This window comes from Candidozyma pseudohaemuli (assembly GCF_003013735.1).
Source record: "Candidozyma pseudohaemuli strain B12108 chromosome Unknown scaffold00018, whole genome shotgun sequence".
Lineage (NCBI taxonomy): Eukaryota > Fungi > Ascomycota > Pichiomycetes > Serinales > Metschnikowiaceae > Candidozyma > Candidozyma pseudohaemuli.
Genome location: NW_020194452.1, coordinates 4,428 through 20,469, shown reverse-complemented (window position 1 = coordinate 20,469; position 16,042 = coordinate 4,428). Strand labels below are relative to the sequence as shown.

Below are 16,042 nucleotides of genomic sequence, written 5' to 3'. Positions count from 1 at the left end.
AGGAAAGACAGTGGATTGACCCTTGCAATTCCAATGAAAAGAAAAAAAAAAAAAAAAAAAAATGAGCAACTTTGTATTTATTATCTTCAAATCCTGTTCAAGTATCGAATTTCAACGAAAAAAGGTCAACGAAATATTGCTGAACGAAGTACACCAAGCTGCATGAAGTGTTGCGAAATTACACAAATCTATTCGCCGACTCCCGCATAATTGGATTATCTGATCACATCACATACATATTACATCCCTTATTACATCTCAAAGATCTGCTTGCATGGCAATTTACGTGAATGAAATCTAAAAAAGTTCGATTTTCTGGCTAACAACTCATCTTGGTAGTGTTACCTTTCACATCTCTTGCCATGAAGGACTGGTTTGAAGGTACAATTGGTCAGGAGCCTCTTCAAGGAGTCCAGAAGCATTCCCAAAGAAGAAAACCGCAATTTTTTTCGCATACATGGAGATTGCATCGGGGAAAAAGTAAAGTTCGATCCGGTTCGTCGAGGTGCGGCTCTCGAGTGACAGACGTCAAATATGCGCCAAGAAACCTTCAACGGACCTGTAAGATGAAGTCTATATGGGGTCGTGGCGGAGCAATGGAATTTTCCAACAATAACGGTGCCATTTTGGTAAGGTAAGATCGTTTCTAGTAATCGCTAAATCTTGAGAAATGCGGGAAGGGCCCGTCATTATGCATCCCCAATGCCTTTGCATATTTGAATCCGTTTTTCGGATGAGGTCTGCCTGTGGTGGGTATATAAGTTTGGAGGAGTGGTGAAAAGTAAATCCATAATTTTTATTCCCTTTCTTGTCAATTGTGTTCAAGAATGTCCTCTCCAACTCCGCAGGACATCACAGTCCATGAAAAGGACTCAGAGGTAGCTCTCAACGTTGATATTGAAGAGCAAAGTCATGAATCAAAAGATACGCCAGAAAAATTGGCCGACGATTCTAATGAAGTATATTCTGTGGAATCTTCAGGTTCTGAGGAATTTGAAAAGTCTCGAGGAGTCAGAAGAATCGAGAATGTGAAGACTATGATGTTGACAGCTAAAAATGGAAAGACTATCATGGTAACCTTTTGCTTCACTCTTCTTGTTATCGCTTTTGTCTATTCTTTAGATGCCTCTACAACTGACAATTATGCTGTACCCGCTACCTCTAGTTTCAGCAGACACTCGATGATCTCCAGTGTGAACATTGCAACCTCCATCATTGGATCTGTTATTCAGCCTTTTCAAGCTAGGTTTGCCGATATAACTTCCAGACCTCTTTGCTTCACCTTATCGCTAGGATTCTACACTGTGGGTGTTATTATTGCAGCCGCATCCTCCACAATTGGAGCTTACGTGGTAGGGTCAGTATGTTCAGCTGTGGGTTCAAACGGTATATCTTTTGTGAGAGATATTATTGTTGCTGATTTGACAGACCTAAAGTGGAGGGGTCTTGTCAATGCTCTTATGACCTCTCCATACATCATCACTGTGTGGTTTTCAGGCTTGATTGTTGACGCTATTTTGGCCAGAAACTGGAGATGGGGTTACGGCATGTTTGCCATTATCATGCCCGTGGTTGTCTTGCCAGCAGTGTATGTCCTTTACCACTTTGAGAACAAAGCACAGAAGTTCGTTCCCAAAACCGAGAAGCCAAAGAAAACCTTCCGTCAGATATTGTGGGATTCTGCGATCCAAATTGATGCTTTAGGTTTGATTCTTATGGGTTTTGGATGGTCTCTTTTGTTGTTACCGTTTTCTTTGCAGCCATATGCTAAAGGCAGCTGGAGCAACCCTAGTTTGATAGCCATGTTTGTGGTAGGTCCTGTTTTGTTGATAATCTTCACCGTCTACGAGATCTTCTATGCGCCTGTTCCACTCATGCCCAAGAGGATTCTCTACAATAAGACATTTGTCACTGCAGTCATCATCAATTTCATATACATGTTGGCCGATGGCATAAGATCTCAATACTTGTCGAGTATCGTTTTGGTTGGAAAAAACTGGTCTTACCAGAACTGGACCTACTTCAACAATGCCATCACCGTTTCCTTGTGCTTTTTTGGAGTCATTTCTGGAATCCATTTTAGATTGGCCAAGCGCTACAAGTACTTGAACTGTATGGGTATTTTCATCAGAATGGTCGCCTACTGTATTCCTCTCAGGAAGCAAGGAACCATGGCTGACACTGCATCGTTTGTGATGTGCCAGATTTTGACAGGTTTTGGATCGGCTTACGACACCGTTGGAACCGTTATCTCAAGTCAGGCTTCTGTTCCCCACCAGGACATGTCTTCAGTTATGGCCTTGTTGCTTCTTTGGTCTACTGTTGGAAGCTCAATTGGATACGTCATTTCAGGACAAATCTGGACATCCAGAATGTACACCTTTTTGAGGGAAAGCTTGCCTCTGAGTGTTTCAGACGACGAAGTGTATGATTACTACACCGATCTCACCTCGTTGTATGACGTTGCTTGGGATGACCCTGTGAGACAAGGTGCTGTGAAGGCTTTGGCCAATATCTGCCCCTACCTTTTTGCAGCCCCGGTGGCTCTTGAATTCTTGAACTTTTTGATCAGTTTCATGCAGACAAACTATTACTTGGGCGATACTCACAATGCCATTGAGGACCAAGACGGTAAGGACCCTTCGCACCCTGAACAAGAAAAGAGGGAGATCCCTGAGGGTTGGAAGGACAAGATGTTATACTTGTTTACTTGATTTAATACAGCGTTACTTGGTTTTGACTTTAAAATTTGTTCATTTTTTTGGAGATACTAGTAGCGCTACTACAAATGGTATTCTTAACACCCATAGATTTGTGTCTATTCCTCGGCTTTTTCCATCGTCTTCCTTTCTCTCCCCACAATCCTTCGGCAGAGCCTGAATACCGGGTCGTCATCATTAGTATAGATTACTGTTCCCTTTTGCCTCTTGGCTGCAACTTCTCCCCTCTCCACATCCTCAATATCCTCCAAGGACTGAACGGAATCTAACTTATGGTCTCTTAACAAAAACGCAAAAGCCACCAATGGAACCAAAAGACAAAGACCCACTATGCATAGCTGACGTTGCAAGTCTGCATAAGCCAATACAACTGCTCTCCTAGGAAGAGACCCCCAGCTGTGCTCCTCGATATATTTGTATGGCGATTCAAAGGCAAGTGCGGCCAAATCTGTGTCAACATCCAACTCCTTCATTTTGCTGACAATGGTCGGGTACATTCTCTGAGTCCAAATAGCACCTGAGACGCAGTCAGCACAGGCTGCACCAATGTTGTATATGGATGCAAATAAAGCTGTCACGGTAGCCATATATTCATGGTTTGTGCAAGCTTGAATGGAAACTCCAACTGGTCTCATGAAGAATCCAGCGCCAAAACCGTCTATGGCAAAAGCAATCGCAAGACCATCTCTGAAGTACTTCCCACGAAGTCCATCGTTGTCACCTCTGTAGTGAAGGAATAAGCCCATCGAGATGAACAAGACGCACACACCAAATAAGATGAAGCCCTTGGTCCTTTTCACTTTGATGATCACCAAACCTAAAATCGGCAAAACAATGCTGGAGACGAAACTGCCTAGTTGTGGTGTTCTGGTAGCAACAACCTCAGAAGCATTCATTCCCACCATAAGCACAGGGTACGCATATGCACCGGGTACACCACTTGCAAACACATTCCATATACCTATAGCAAAACCCGCCCAGACTCCACGATCTCTCAATAACGGAAATGGAATCAACGGTATTTTTGCCCACTTTAGTTCCCAGACTACGAATAGTGGAATAAGACAGAACCCAAGCACTAAAGGTACTATGGTAGAAGCTTGTTGCCATGAAGTTTGAGCTCCTCCTGCTAAGGTTAAGGGTACCAAGATGAGACCGAAAATGGCACATATGAAGAAACATGCCATGATATCGACTTGCCAGAACATCTTCACAGCCTTGAAAGTTGATGCTTTCCAAATGTGGGATATCTTTCCCAGTACCCTTGAGCCTCCCAGCTCTACATGTGCTCTGTAGGCGTCGGCAAACGCCCTCAACTCAACTTGACTGTTTCTTTCTTCCTGGCAGATTTGCTTCCACTCCGGAAGATTCCGGACTTTCCACTTCATGTAGATAAATGACGACAAGAAAGGAATACAAGCGAGCGGAGTGGTGAAGGCGAATAAAGCAATTCCAAAACTCCATCCATGGCGTTTCAACAATGAGTCTATGATTTCTCCACTGGACCAGGTGGTAATGATAACAGGCAAAGTGACAACCGCAATTGCCAAAACTCTGTACCGTAAGGTGGAAGCATCTGATGCGCTGATTTGAAACAAGATTCTAGCACCAGCAAATCCTGCTCCGTACAAGACATTTGCACCAGCATACTTATCAATAGAGTTAGCCTGAGACATGACAATGAGTCCTACGACTCTCAACCCTAAACTGAACGAGAAAAGCTCAAATCGTCCAAAGTTATCTGATAGTCTGGCATAGACAGGCAAAGAAGCAGCAGCAATAACCAGCTGGATGAGTCGAATTGTGGACATAAGGGAGTGTTGTCTGAAGTCACTTGCAGCGTAGCTGGAAAAGATTCCACTCACTCTGGACTCAACTAGGGAAACGTACATTCCGATGAAGATTCCAAAGAAATGGAATGCTTTGAGGAAAACAGTGTCAAGCTGGTCCATCATGAGCTCTTGCTTTCGAATACCGAACGACTTTTCCAAGACCTTGGAGTCGTGGGTTTCAATTGAGGAGTTGGTATTTTGCTTGATCAACTCTTCTGACACCCTTGGCTCCTTCTCTTGGGAGACCTCGACCGACATCAGCGATATTTTCGAATTTGCAGCCATTTTCAGCCCGCTGTTTGTCAAGAAATGACGGAATTGCTATGGCGAACGCAACTCTCTTATAAACTACGTGAAATTCAAGCAATTCGAGCTCGTAAATTTTGACCCTTGGGTTTTTCATTCTTCTGTCTACCTCCCTGGCAGTCTAATGGCTGCAGTTTACGACAATGATGCAGCCAATTGAGACACCCTCACCATAATGAGCTCGTATTAGCTTTGGCTTGGCGCCATTCAGTGTTTGTTATCTGATCGGAATTTTACGGCACCACCGAATTTTTGAAGAATTATCCAATGAAAGGCTTTCTAGGCTCCTTCTCCGTTTTCATAGCATTAAAAGGTTGAGCATGCATGTTGACGCAAGCTGTGATGCGTTTTAGCTTTCTAGTGCGGCGTATTACCGGTCCAACTCCAGAGTTATATGCTCACACGACAGTATCGCGGGTATATAAAAAAGACGCTTCAGTTCCTTGATATATTACCTCCAACACACAATTTTTCTCTTTCTTTTTCCTCAAGAACAAGTAATTGATAAAAAGGTGAGACTCTACATCGTCCAAATCACCAAACAAAACGTTTGAGCTATATCATTACAAGTCATAAGATTCATGTCCTAGACCTTCGACTCAGTGGATGGCACCTTCCTCCCGAAAATTTTCTTCACAAAGTCCATGATATAGTCCTTATCATCGGTGAACACCACCTGGGACTTTTTCCGTTCGGCAGCTTCATCCGTATTCTTTCCTTCTGCCACTAATCCCTCGTCATCCAAGTTCTGAGCATCCACCAAACGGTGATCACGTAATAAGAAAATCCACACAAACATAGGGGCACAGAGACAAAGACCCGTGATACAGAGCTTCTTCTGGATCTCAGCATAAGCTATACTGACTGCTCTTCTTGCAGGGGTTCCCCATTCCCACCGCTCAATAAAACGGTACGGCGATTCGTAGGCCATATTGGCCAAGGACGGGTCAACACCCAAATCCACCATATGGTTTCTGATGGTTCTGTGCATGTCTTGTGTCCAAATGGCACCTGAAATGGAGGACCCAGCTGCAGCTCCAATTCTGTAGAATGCTGCAAAGATAGAAGTCACAATAGCCATGTACTCGTGGTTGGTGCATGCCTGGACAGATACGGCAACGACTCTGGTGTAGAACATGGTTGCAAATCCAAGAAGACACATTCCGATGGCAACACCATCACGGAAATACTTGTCTCGGAGTCCGTCGTTTGATCCTCGGAAATGAACGAAAACACCCATCGCAATACACATGACGCAATTACCAAAAAGCACAAATCCCTTTGTTCTTCTCACTCTTGCCAACACAAAACCTAAAATCGGGACAGCAATGCCTTCAACAAATCTACCTAATTGTGGAGTACGGGTAGCCACAAGCTCAGAAGCATTCATACCCACAAGTAACACCGGATAGGCGTAAGCATTTGGCATACGAGACATGATGTTGGCAAAAATGCCCACCAAAAAGCCTGCCCAAACACCTCTGTTCTTCATGACCTTGAACGGAAGCATTGGTCTTTTCGTTACCTTGGTTTCCCAAAGGACAAAGAGTGGAATGGTCAAGAAGCCAAATACAAGGGGTATAATGGTAGAGGCGTCTTGCCATCTAGACTCGTAGCCTCCAGCCAAAGTCAACGGAGCCAAAATCAATCCAAAGCCCACAGCAATGAAAAGACACCCGATGAAGTCGACTTTCCAGAAGATATCATGCAAATACTGTCTGATCACGATACCAAGGTACTTCATGGTGGCAGACAATCCGTTCAAAGAGTACCACTTATTGGATCTCATTTCATCGAGGAATCTTCTAGCACTAGGGTTTGCTTCAAGAAACTCCTCTTTCTCTTCAGCACGGATCTCCCTCCACACTTCCGTCTTGGATGCTAGAATAATCAAGGTGAGGAACATAACCATATACGGAAGACACACTAGCGGAGTAATGAAGGCCCACATACCAATACCGAATCTCCAGTCGTGGTACTTCAAAAGGCTGGAGGTGACTTCACCACTTGACCATGTATTCACGATAGTTTGCATGCTCAATACACCAACCGCCAAAAGTCTCCAACGTAACGTTGAGGCGTCAGATAAGTTGATCTGCCATAAGATTCTCATTCCAGCGGCACCAAAACCGTACAACACTGCTCCAACAGCGTATCTCTCAATATCAAAGGCATTGAATTGGATGATCACACCAATGATCCTGAAAACCATAGCAACAAGGAACAACTCAAAACGACCGAAGTTATCGGACAATCGAGCAAAAAACGGTAATGATGCAGCTCCAACGACATCTCGGATAACACTGATGGTCGACATTAGAGAGTGTTGTCTGTAAGAGTCTGTCGCATACCCAGTGAACACCCTGAGAGCGGAATTCTCCAACATGGCGATGTACATGCAAAGGAAGATTGTGAAATAGAAGCATCCTTTTGCCCACCAATTTGTCATTTGAGCCATGATTACCTCAGATTTGCGGATACCAAAAGACTTGGGTCTCACTGTGGAAGCCGCATCTTTGGAGGATCTGACCGATAAGCTCAGATCCAAGTCATTAGAAGAATCGGTCTTTGAATCGTGGATCTGCTGCTCAGGCTTAGTATCTTTTTGCTTCTGATCCATGTTGGAACCCAATATCGAGAAAAGCCTTTGGCAGTACTGAAATACCTTTCGGGCAAAAGCCCACCATTATATACTGGGCATTTCACGGACTTTGGAGAACCGCTTGTGTCGACAAGGCATCTTAAACTGCTCTTACGAGCTGCAAGTCCGGTGTGTAAGCTGCACAAGTAAAGAAGGATCTCGGGTATTTTTCAGTATGTTGCAGAACATCATGGACCCTTCTCTTGCGATTGTGGCTTTACGAAAAAAACGTACATTTTCCTTCAAAATGAATTTTATCTAAAGATTGCTTTCTCCCACGCTTGAGCTTGACGGATGTCTGGGGAACGCACAGGGTGGTCTTGGAAGGCGGGTACCGGTGTTGTCTTGGTAGACATGCTCCTTTTTATTCTCTATAAAGGATTTCGTGAGTGAAGTGGACCTACTGGCTTTGGTATCATTGTTCTTCATGTCCTTTTCTCCGTTGACAATTCCGTTGCTTCTTCGTTTTGGGTAGAGACTATCTGGATTCAAGGGTGTGAACTCAGCTCTAGAGGGAATCTCATTAGATCGTTTGATTTGGCCACGATTTAAACTTGACCAGTCTCGAATGTTTATTCTTGGATGCGTACCACTCTCTCCGGAAATATTAAAAAAGGTGTCAATGTCAGCCGCATCAGCCACACATCATCCTGTATCATCCGGGATTGCTCTGAGCCGTATATACGCAGCCAAATACCACCAAACTGACTTCTAATCTGTCAGATCTCTCAAAACTTTGATTCACACTCCACAAAATTTCGACTTTTTTTGCGCAACAATAGGACCTTCAATAGCAGCGCGAAGGGCCTTTAGGGTGTATTAAATTGCTCATATGTCTTGGATTTTGATAAATTCTTGAACAAAAGAAAAATTCGTGGCAGACGAGCTATTTTTCACTACACTTCGTCTATTCGAGGCATCTAGGTGCGAAGCGGAACCTGTCTAAGACTAGATCCAATTTGCGTAAAATATCAACGGTTTTCTAATTGCTCACCTCGCACCATATCGGCTCCACAAAGTGCGGGTGAGGTTCATACACATTATTTTACACCTTTTTCATATACGATTTCAAGCACTACAACAGTTTTTCACCAATGCCCACCAATGCATTTGATCAATGCAAATGTACTGCTTGATTGGACTTTCAAACTGAATCCACTGTGCGTCAAATTCTCTTTCTGCTACAGAGTCGACATATTCCTGTCGTTTTTCTGTAACGATCGCTGAGTCACACAGCTTTACATTTTATAGAAAGCTTTCTTACATACTGCTTCATGTCTACTGCAATCTTGCAATTGAAGGCATGAAAATTCTGCCAACTACTCGGATCAAAAGGACTTTGCTTACACGAAGACCTGTAGATCTCCAGGTGTAACCAACTTATGCAATTGAGCTGATCACCTGGATCTCAAAGCATTCCATGAATTTTGAGGGTTCCATCATTTGACCAGTCGTTTTGCAGACCGATGTCAGTACTGCACCCCTTCGAAAAACTTCCGTAAATCACACATGCTTGGTGCGGCTCGTCAAGTATCCTGTAGGGAATAAGGACAATGTAAATCAGATGGTTTAGATTAGATGAATCCGATAACGGAGAAGGGATTTTATGATCGATTCAGACGGTCAAAGCAAAGTAAGATATTGCTCGGATCACTTTCATGGCTGGATATGATCGCTAATAGAATTCATATTACTTTAACCATCAATTTGCAGCCAAAATGGTACTCAAAATGTCTCTTTTCTAGTCTTACTTTGCTTTAAACATACCAGTACATTTCTCATTCTCGTGGTGCCTTCTAGACTGATCCAAACGGCTAAACGGCACATTGTCGAGAGGCTACTTATGGAATACGCACCATATTTTACACGGGACAATGCCTCCTCTTTAGGTTTTTGACATGTGCCACGTACAAGGGGGCTTCGTATAAGTAGGTACAAATTTGAGGAACCCATTGTTAAGGCATATGAACAATGACGGGTCTCTTTTGAATTTACACGATTATACCTCTCGACGGCACCTATGGATACGCTCGGTAGACATCGACTTCCAGATGAATGATATAAAGGCTTCCTCCATCCTGGAAAAACCAGAAAACAATAAGTTTCAAGAAATGGACGACCCAAAAACGAACAGCTACGTATTTGAGGGTTTCGAATCGAGGCTGTCTCAGAACTCCTCAGAACCAAAGGAAGCCCCAGTGGCTGAAAAGTCGTTAGGAATCCGGAAAGCAGAGCTTATCATCTCACAATTAGATGGCTACTGGCACAAAGGCCTCTACTTCTTCTTCATTTTCATTGGAATGTACATCACCACTGTCGATAATTACACCATCAACATCTTCATTGGGTACGCTACAAACTCATACAAGCAACACTCACTCATGGCCACAATCGGCACAATTGGAGCTGTTGCGTCTGCTGCCTCAATGCCATTCTTTGCCAGGGCCGCTGATGTCTTTGGAAGGCTTGAGTTGTTTGTAGTGGCCATGATATGCAAGGTCATGGGAATCATCATACAATCACAGGCTTTGGATGTTCAGAGATACGCAGCTGGAGCTGTGTTTTATGCTTTTGTGAGCTCAGGAACTGTGATTGTCTGGCAGCTTTGTGTTTCAGATGCTTCCACGTTGAAGTGGAGATTAATGGCACTAGCTCCTATGTGTATGCCAGTCATCATCAACACATGGTCAGTGGGTGATATCACGGACCAGCTTTTGAAAAGACACGGGTGGGAGTTTGGTATCACTCTCTGGGCATTCACCACACCTCTTGTCTGCTTGCCTTATATGCTTACCCACCTCCATTTGATGTGGAAAGCTAGGAAGACATCAACATGGACACAGATTGCAAATGAGAAAAGACAGAAATTCCTCGACGACAGCCCTACGGCCAAACGGTATCACGATAATATGCTTGCCAGTACAACATGGCTGGAGAAGTTTGTGGCAAGATTGAAGTTCATCTCCATCCACGTTGCTAAGAAATTGGTGGTTATTCTATGGGAAATGGACTTTATTGGATTCCTTTTGTTGGCAGTAATTCTCGGTCTTCTTTTGGTACCCTTGACTCTTGCTGGAGGTGACCATTCTAAGTGGCAGCAAGCATCCACGATTGTTCCACTTGTGATGGGGTTCGTTACCATCCCGATTTTTGTGCTTTGGGAAAGTAAGCTTACAAAAAAGCCGATGCTTCCATTTGCAGTGATGAAGGACCGTGGAGTGTGGGCAGCATTGTGTGTCGGTCTTTTCAGCACACTTATCACATTTATGCCCGGAAGCTTTGCCTACCCTGTTTTGCTTGTTGGCATGAACGCTTCGGTTAAAATTGCTACAAGAACAGCTGGATTGAACCAGTTCACGGAAGGCATCACCGTTCCAGTTCTCGGGCTCATATTGACAAAAGTCAAAAGGGCTAAGGTTTTCATCATCTTGGGCAACTTCATCATGTTCATTGCTATGGGCTTGTTTGTGCATTTCAGAGGTTCAAACGATGGTATCAGAGATAAGTACTACCGAGACGGTGTCGCTATTGCAATGTGTATCTCTGGAGTTGCTCTGGCAACCTTCTACAGGCTCACGTCTGTCTCCATTCAATCATGCACCATCATGAGTATATGGCTCCTGTGACTTCCATCTTTGCTACATCGTACACTATTGGTATAGCCTTTGCGAAAAGCATTTCGGGTGCAATTTGGACACAGGAAATGCTAGGGGAGATCACCACCAGAATGATCAATTTGAATGTCGATCCCAGTCTAGCGATGATTGCCTACGGTTCACCATATGACTTCATTGTTGAGTACCAATGGGGCTCACCAGAAAGGATTGCAGTCAGTACGGCCTATGCTGCAATACAGAGGAAACTTTCCATTGTTGGGCTCTGCCTTTGCGTTCCTATCCTTGTTTTCATTCTTCTCTTGAGGAACCATAAATTGGTGGACTCCCAAAATATGGACGATGAGAAGCAAAAGCTGCAGAATGCTGACTATGAGAAAAACGCAGCCGAGCGGGAAAAGTCTCAGATCATTTTCAAGGATGACGAAGACCCCATCCTCAATTTCCTTAGGAGGCCACTTGGCTCTTTGAATTTGGGAAAATGACACACAATCAAGGATCTATGGCCTCACGGATGAGTATTGTACCCTGAAAATGTATCAATAATTGTGAATAAAAAGTTGTTAAGTTGGTAGGCCTTCAAAATTTGGACGATGAGAAGACCAAGCTAGCTGGACATGATCAGGAAACGAATTCGGAGCTCGTAATCAATCACGAGTTATTTTAAAGGATGACAAGGACTATATCTTCATGTTCTTCAGTAGGATGCGGGCTTAAGCTCAATGATAGCAAAAATTGAAGAGCGTCCCTGGAAGTCATCCGAAATGTCATCATATAATCAAAAATCGTGCAATTTTCCAGGGCTCGTTTACCTTCTATTGTCTTATTCGACAGTAGTCCAATGTTGAGCTTCACGTATAATCTGCACTCTGAACCTCCTAGTCTGGGACTGAAACATGGCAACCTTGCATGAAACTCTAGCCCGAAATCTGTAGCATCAGAGCGCCGGTAATTGTAGGACCACCATACTACTCAATGTAGCATTGAATGTCCCGCCTTCAAGCGATTTAGCAATTGAATGTTTTCAACTCCCTTTGAGCTTTCCATTCAATATCTTACCTCATATCCACGTCCTAAGCCTATTCGGCGCTTCTCGGAATCAGATGAGGTTTATGCGGCGCAGCCGTTTGCACTTGGCATGTTTTGCTGTTGGGTTGGCGTGATCAACCTTTTGAGACGCGTTCACTACATCCGGAGATAGTAAGTTAAGCGCATACTTCAAAACAGAGTTTGAAGACGTCTCGGAGTCTGCTTTATCGCAAGTTGGATTCCGATGACGATCAGGTCCAATAACTTCATAAACAAGAAATTCCCGACTCGCCAATGGTCATCTCTAAGCGCAATAGCGTGTTGATACGTGCCCGGGAACCGAGGTCTAAATTCCTGCGTGTTTCAGAATTTCTAGAACTATGTGTAGCCCACATCTTGAGCATTGTTCCGAATCCGATGTGATAATCCCAGAGGTCACGGCACTTGGCATGTCCGACGGGCCCTGCTTCATGCTAATCCCAAAAGTAATCTAAATTGTGAATTTCTGCTTCTTGACAGGTCACACCGAGTTTCGGACTCAGGCGATGAGGTGTAGTTGGACCGAGGAAGTAAGTAGCCTTAGCCGCATTTTTTCTTCGTTTAGATGCAGCTCGGCATTAAGGTGCATACTTCGGTACCTGAGCGCATCTTCGCTAGAAAAGTTGCAGTGACATAACGTGGCTGAAAAAATAGAGCCGAGGGAAGCGCACAGACCGTTTTCACTCTAACACATCGTAAACATTTCCGATGGCCTTGAAATGCTCGGCCTTGGTTCTTCAGTATGGCTTTCGCAGACTGGGCAAGTTTTTTTTTTCTTTTTTTCTCTGGTTTTGCTGCCTCGGTATGGCAATCTTTTGAGCCCTCGCGTCAAGTCCTTTACGTCCGAGGGTTTTGTTCCGAACTATCAACGCCAAGCCTCAGCTTAAGGGTCCCTACCTCTGCTCATCCCGGGCGTTCCATATCTTTCGATCCAATGAGTCGATCAAGGGAGGCTGAGCTGTAATTCAGCAGCTTTCCAAAAATCCTGTTCAAATTGGCTTTTCGGAGCTTAAACCAGTGATAACAGGAGATTTTCCAGATTGATCGGTCTTGTTGTCAAGATTTTCCGACCGCTTATCGATGCTGCAAAATATTTGCGCCGCGTGCAGAAATAATTCTATTGTTCAGCTAAGCCTGCAACCACTTGGTGGATGTGGGTGTCCCGCCACGAAAAAACCGTTGCTGTGGCTCTGCATTCAATCGGATAATTCTGTATGGATATGTGGTAATGGTTCTAGGTGGAGGATTTCTTCGTCATCGGTCGGATAAGCAACATTCCATTCGGGACGTGGTCATCTTCACCATCCGTAGCTGCACGTAGATATAAATTAAAGGCTCTGCACCAATGCATAGCACTTTTCATCCCCCAATTATTTATTTATACTTTACTCAAAAGCGGAAGCTAAAGTATGATTTTTTCAAGAGATCCTGAAAGCTCCAGTCAAATAGATATCGTCACAAGAGGTGACTTCAAACTTTCACCAAAAAGGTCCGATGGACAAGCAAGACCTCAGCATGAGACTATAGGCTCTCCTGGAAGCGCCACTCTAGCTTCTCCAACATCAGAGGGTCAGGGTCCATTTTCCGAGCCCACCCACACACCAGCACAAAGCTTCATATCAGCCGATGTTCCAGATGGTGCTGCATCGCCACAAAGAACGAGCGAGGAGTCCTATCTGAGTATAGCGACCAACAATTTCAACGACTCAAGCCTGGAGTCCACGGATTCCAAGAAGGGCAATGAGACCCCACAGCCAAAGCCAACTGCAAGAGACCTAGACTGGGATGGCCCAGATGACAAGGCAAACCCTCAAAACTGGCCAGCTCTCAAGAAATGGTTCATTACATTCACTGTCGCCCTTGACTGTCTTTGTGTTTCATTGGGTTCGTCTCTTTATGTTGAGGCCGTTCCAGATTTGATGATTGAGATGGGTGTCTCGCAGACACTCGGTATTTCTGGCTTGACATTCTACCTTATAGGATTGGCATTGGGACCTGTCCTTGCTGCGCCAGTATCTGAGATCATCGGACGCAGATGGATTTACATTGTTTCTTTGCCAATGGGCATGCTTTTCACCATGGGAGTTGGCCTCGCCAAAAACATCAGAACCATTCTCGTTCTCAGATTTTTCTCTGGTTTCTTCAACTCCCCACCAATGTCTGTTGCAGGAGGTACTGTGAGTGACTTGTGGAGCAATGATCCCGCTCAGTTGGCCGTTGCTATGGCCCTTTTCTGTCTTGCTCCTTTCTTGGGCCCTATTATTGGTCCAATTGTGGGTGGATTTGCTGTCGACAACCACAGCTGGGAATGGACACAGTGGGTCCTCTTAATCTTCTGCGGTGGAATCATGCCACTCCTTGTTTTGTGTCCTGAGACACTCAAGCCTGCCATTTTGAAGAAGAGAGCGATCAAGAGAGGTATCGAACTTGACAAGCCCAAGATGGACCTTGCTCTTCTCAAGAAGATTGCCACCATTTTCCTCTTCAGACCAGTCGAGATGTTGATTGTGGAACCTATCGTGTGTCTCACCTCCGTATACATCGCCTTCGTGTTCGCAGTGTTATTCGGTTTCTTCCAGGCGTACCCTATCATCTTCAGAGGCATCTATGAGATGAACAGAGGCGTGTCCGGTTTGCCCTTCATTGGTGTTGGTGTCGGTTTGATTATCGGTGTGCTCGGCTTCATCCAGTTTGACCACACTTTCTTCCACCCTAAGAACGAAGACGGATCCAGAGTCAAGCGTGATGAGAATGGCGAGCCCATCGAGCTTGCACCAGAGTCCAGATTGGCCGTTGCAGTTATCGGATCGGTGTTCTTGCCAATTGCCTTGTTCTGGCTAGCATGGACATCAAGAGAGTCGATTCACTGGATTGCACCAACATTGGCCGGTGTTCCTTTCGGTTTCGGCTTGATCTGGGTCTTCTTCGGTATTGTCCTTTACTACTCCATGACGTACCCTCCTCAGTGTCTTGCGTCTGCCTTGGCTGCCAATAACGTTTTGCGTTACAGTTTGGCATCTGTCTTCCCACTTTTCATTTTCGACATGTATGAGGAGCTCGAGGTCGACTGGGCTACCTCTGTGTTTGCCTTCATTGCGTTGGTGATGGTGCCAATCCCATTCGTGTTTTACAAGTTTGGACACAAACTCAGACTGAAATCCAAGTACAGTTTCGAGGCCGAGGCCAAGAGACTTGCAGCTGAGAAGGAAGACGAGGACAGCCAGGAAGCCTTCGAGTTCAAGTTCAACGAAACTGGATCCATCAGAAGTGAGCCCAATGAAGGGGCAGGTTCCCCCTTCGTTCCATCCACCAGGACCATGACCGAAGCTGACGATATGGTTGCTAACAAGGCTTAAGCTGGAAGCAGGCCTTTAATGATCACAATAGAAATAATAGACAAATAAGTTGGTAATCATGTAGAGATTGCACTTACTTCAGATTAGCATAAAGGGGAAGCTTTGGAAGTGGAGCCGTGAGTGGATGCGGTTGAAAGGAGGTTTGCGTTTCCAGTGTCCTTTTGTGTCTTGTAAGCTTGACTTCACCAGAGTACGGACAATATCGTATAGGGGACATATCACATATTGCTGAATTTCGAAAACTGAAGCTTAGCCGAGACGGAGCATTTTTAGGATGGATTATATCAAGGCGATCAATAGAAAATTATTTTACTTCACAATTGTTTTAACATTCTGGGTCCTCTATGGCACCTTTCATCTCAACACTAAGTAGGAGCAACCTAAGGTGTAATGCGCGTTAGTGATTGGTGGTACTACGCGTCATAGTTAAAGAGCAGTTGGCGTAAACTCCCATCTTCTGTAACAATGTTTCTTTAAAAACATGGGGCTAAAAAAAAAGACATAT

The 16,042-nt window shown here is 44.5% G+C and overlaps 5 protein-coding genes across 5 annotated transcripts; 3 read left to right on the top strand and 2 right to left on the bottom strand.

Annotated features, from left to right (window-relative positions):
• Nucleotides 1-827: 827 nt before the first annotated feature.
• On the top strand, nucleotides 828-2,714 carry C7M61_004779 (uncharacterized protein; the record flags this gene model as incomplete). Its single annotated transcript, XM_024860096.1, has 1 exon — nucleotides 828-2,714. The coding sequence occupies one exon, from the start codon at nucleotides 828-830 to the stop codon at nucleotides 2,712-2,714; it is 1,887 nt and encodes a 628-aa protein (XP_024711653.1).
• A 104-nt stretch (nucleotides 2,715-2,818) lies between these two features.
• C7M61_004778 (uncharacterized protein) lies at nucleotides 2,819-4,810 on the bottom strand (the record flags this gene model as incomplete). Its single annotated transcript, XM_024860095.1, has 1 exon — nucleotides 2,819-4,810. One exon carries the CDS (start codon nucleotides 4,808-4,810, stop codon nucleotides 2,819-2,821), a length of 1,992 nt encoding a protein of 663 aa, XP_024711652.1.
• Nucleotides 4,811-5,444: 634 nt separating this feature from the next.
• Nucleotides 5,445-7,478, bottom strand: C7M61_004777 (uncharacterized protein; the record flags this gene model as incomplete). Its single annotated transcript, XM_024860094.1, has 1 exon — nucleotides 5,445-7,478. The coding sequence occupies one exon, from the start codon at nucleotides 7,476-7,478 to the stop codon at nucleotides 5,445-5,447; it is 2,034 nt and encodes a 677-aa protein (XP_024711651.1).
• A 2,072-nt stretch (nucleotides 7,479-9,550) lies between these two features.
• Nucleotides 9,551-11,598, top strand: C7M61_004776 (uncharacterized protein; the record flags this gene model as incomplete). The annotated part of the gene is made up of 2 exons (XM_024860093.1): nucleotides 9,551-11,080; nucleotides 11,110-11,598. The coding sequence occupies 2 exons, from the start codon at nucleotides 9,551-9,553 to the stop codon at nucleotides 11,596-11,598; spliced, it is 2,019 nt and encodes a 672-aa protein (XP_024711650.1).
• Nucleotides 11,599-13,590: 1,992 nt separating this feature from the next.
• Nucleotides 13,591-15,537, top strand: C7M61_004775 (MFS transporter; the record flags this gene model as incomplete). The annotated part of the gene is made up of 1 exon (XM_024860092.1): nucleotides 13,591-15,537. The coding sequence occupies one exon, from the start codon at nucleotides 13,591-13,593 to the stop codon at nucleotides 15,535-15,537; it is 1,947 nt and encodes a 648-aa protein (XP_024711649.1).
• Nucleotides 15,538-16,042: the final 505 nt, after the last annotated feature.